Source organism: Rhincodon typus, chromosome 2 (genome assembly GCF_021869965.1).
Source record: "Rhincodon typus isolate 14 chromosome 2, sRhiTyp1.1, whole genome shotgun sequence".
Taxonomy (NCBI): Eukaryota; Metazoa; Chordata; class Chondrichthyes; order Orectolobiformes; family Rhincodontidae; genus Rhincodon; species Rhincodon typus.
This window is the reverse complement of record NC_063333.1, coordinates 7,437,075-7,439,647: the sequence shown is the minus strand read 5'-3', so window position 1 is coordinate 7,439,647 and position 2,573 is coordinate 7,437,075. Positions and strand designations below refer to the sequence as shown.

The 2,573-nt window shown below is 46.0% G+C and overlaps 1 protein-coding gene across 3 annotated transcripts in view; it reads left to right on the top strand.

Annotated features, from left to right (window-relative positions):
- Positions 1-383: 383 nt before the first annotated feature.
- The window catches only part of plcd1a (phospholipase C, delta 1a), a 142,736-nt gene continuing 140,546 nt past the window's right edge, over positions 384-2,573 (top strand). The window contains exon 1 of one of the 3 annotated variants that reach the window (XM_048614600.1): positions 384-457. In XM_048614600.1, coding sequence (XP_048470557.1) covers positions 385-457 — 73 coding nt within the window. In that variant the 5' untranslated portion in view covers position 384. Of the gene's footprint in view, positions 458-676; positions 881-1,137; positions 1,234-2,573 lie in introns of those variants that run through there. The other 2 variants (XM_048614602.1, XM_048614605.1) reach the window with 2 other exon arrangements.

Here is a 2,573-nt window from a genome sequence, read left to right as displayed (position 1 = left end):
ATTTCCATGGAGCTGTGGTGTTGTAATGAGGACTGAACTATCATCAGGGTGTTTCATACAACCGGGGGCCGGAGGGGGTGGGTGGTTCCATCACATTCAGCCTTGGAACTTATATCACCCTATCCTTCACTGAAACTGACTGTCCCTACACCACGGACTGAGAGAGCGAGCAAGGCGGCTCACCACCACCTTCTCTGGGGGCAATTAAGGATGGACAATAAATGCTAGCCCGGCCGGAAACACACATCCGTCCAGTGGTGGAAAAAAACACACAATTATTGACAGTTTCCACATTATTTTTACTGCCCTACGCTGCTGTTAAATTGTGCATTGTTAACATTCTAGCTGGCAATAGGCATTGAGAAGAAGGAGGATGTTGGATTGATGACAATGAAATCTTATTTCGCCGCTCGCCGGGTTCGCCTCTGGGCTAAAGGACAGACATTTGCACGGCCAAGTAAATATTCCTTACACTTCGTTTTGTTTTAAACGAACGGTGAATTCCGTCTCTATGCATGACATGTATTTGAAATTATTTATTCTCCCGCAGCTGAGGTTTGGTCTTTGAAAGGTGGAGGGAGGGGGTGTGGTGCCTTTTGGAAGATTTCCCAACGCGTGGCGAGTGAGTGATAGACAGGCGAGGAGGGGCCGAGTGGCTAAGGGGGCGGGCTGACTATTACAAGGTATAGCGCTGACAGTGAGTAAGGGTGTGTGTGCAGGCTTTACAAAGGGACGGTTGATTTTCTGTCCTCATCGCTGGGTCTTGGGGGGAAAGCTTCAGATCCGCGCATTTTCAAAGTGGATTCCTGTTTATAAAGAAAAACTCACATAGTCTGGCGAGAGGAATCCGAGATGCAGGACTGCAATGGAGTGGAGAATGGTAGGTTTTTCTTTACTAGGTATTTAAATAAACTACAGGGGCTGGTTGGTAAAGCACAGTAATGATGGGTTTTCTGGTTTGAAATTTATCAATTCAAGGGAAATGGCGTGGAATATTCCAATGATAACGAGGCCAGCAAGATCACTGACATTTGCCGCACCACCAGCCCGGCTGAGTTATCAGTTTTTTTTCCCTCTAAGTCGTGCTGTGTGAAGTATATAATGTAGACAAACAGGAGGCTGGAAGAAGACAGCAAGCCAGGCAGCATCTCTGTTATGTCTCTGTCACTTAGAGCACAACCCAGATCTGGTGCGCGCACACTCTCTCTCTCGAAGTTGACATGCATGTCTCAGGTAAAAGATCCTATTATCAGGACCGAATGGACTGTGGCGGTTCAAGAAGGTTTCCTTCTCGAGGGCAACAGGGGATGAGCGATAAGTGTTGGCTCAGCCAGCAACGCCCATGTGCCATGAATGATTTTTGTTTTAAAAAAGTCGCCCTGCCGTCTCCTAGGGCGTGGAAATGTGTGCATATGTTTACAGAAATATGTCAGAATACCAGTGTTTTTCATTAGTGCAGTAGAGACATTGTGAAAGCCTGATTAACGTGCAGCTCCACTGTTTTGGCACACTGCTACTTTCAGGGATAACGTTTAGATATTCCCTACGTTAGAATTCGCTTTGCGTGTCTGTGTTTTACAAATGTATCGTTCCTTTTGCTAAACAAGTCTATAGGACAGTAAGTGACCAGCACCCCGCCTGGCAAGTCAGTCTTTTAGATTCTTAACAGTTTTTTTTTCATGTTTTCCCTTTCTCCCTCACTGCGATGGGACAGATCACAAGCTCTCTGTCACGGGAGTCCAATCGCCTACCCCTCCCCCCACCTCCCCGGGGGAAGAAAAGCATGTTTTTGCTGTATTTATCAGATATCTTTGTGTTGGAATGGAGGGAACGCAGATTGGATTTGTAATGCTGCTCGCTGCTTGACCCTGAAAATCTGATCTACATCATTAAATGATACTGCACAGGAGGAGGCCATTCACCTTTCATGCTTGTGCTGCCACTTTAAAGAGTCGTCTATTGACTTTCACAGCCTCCTCGATATGAGCCTTTAAAAGATCTATTCTGATTATCCAGCTGGTAGATTTAAAAGAAGCACAAGGGTTGGGTTTGTGCATCTGGTTCGTATGTACTATGGTGGGAGAGCCACCAAAGACTAGTTGGAATAAAAATCGAAAGAACTGCGGATGCTGTAAATCAGGAATAAAATCCGTTCTGAGGAAGGGTCACCGAACCCGAAACGTTCACTCTGTTTTTTACTTCCCAGGTGCTGCCAGACCTGCGGTGCTTTTCCAGAAGACTAGTTGGAACTTTTTTTGAAGTCAGAACTGCCCCAGCTGATTGCTGGGGCGTGTACCTGTTGGTGTTCGATCATTTTCTTTCAGACAACATTATCGTTAGCGGCGTGACCTCCCTTTATAATAGGTTGTGCTCAATCATCAACATGTCTAGATCCATAATGCATTTGTTGCAGGTATTTTCAAACCAACCTGTTCAGAGACGTTATTGTACACGACTAGAGCAGGTAGTGCATGAACCCAGCTGTCCTGGCTCAGAGGTTGGGAAACTAGCACAGCACCACAAGAATCCTAATGCTTGCAAATACAGGAGCACTGACAAACAGGGCTATACCT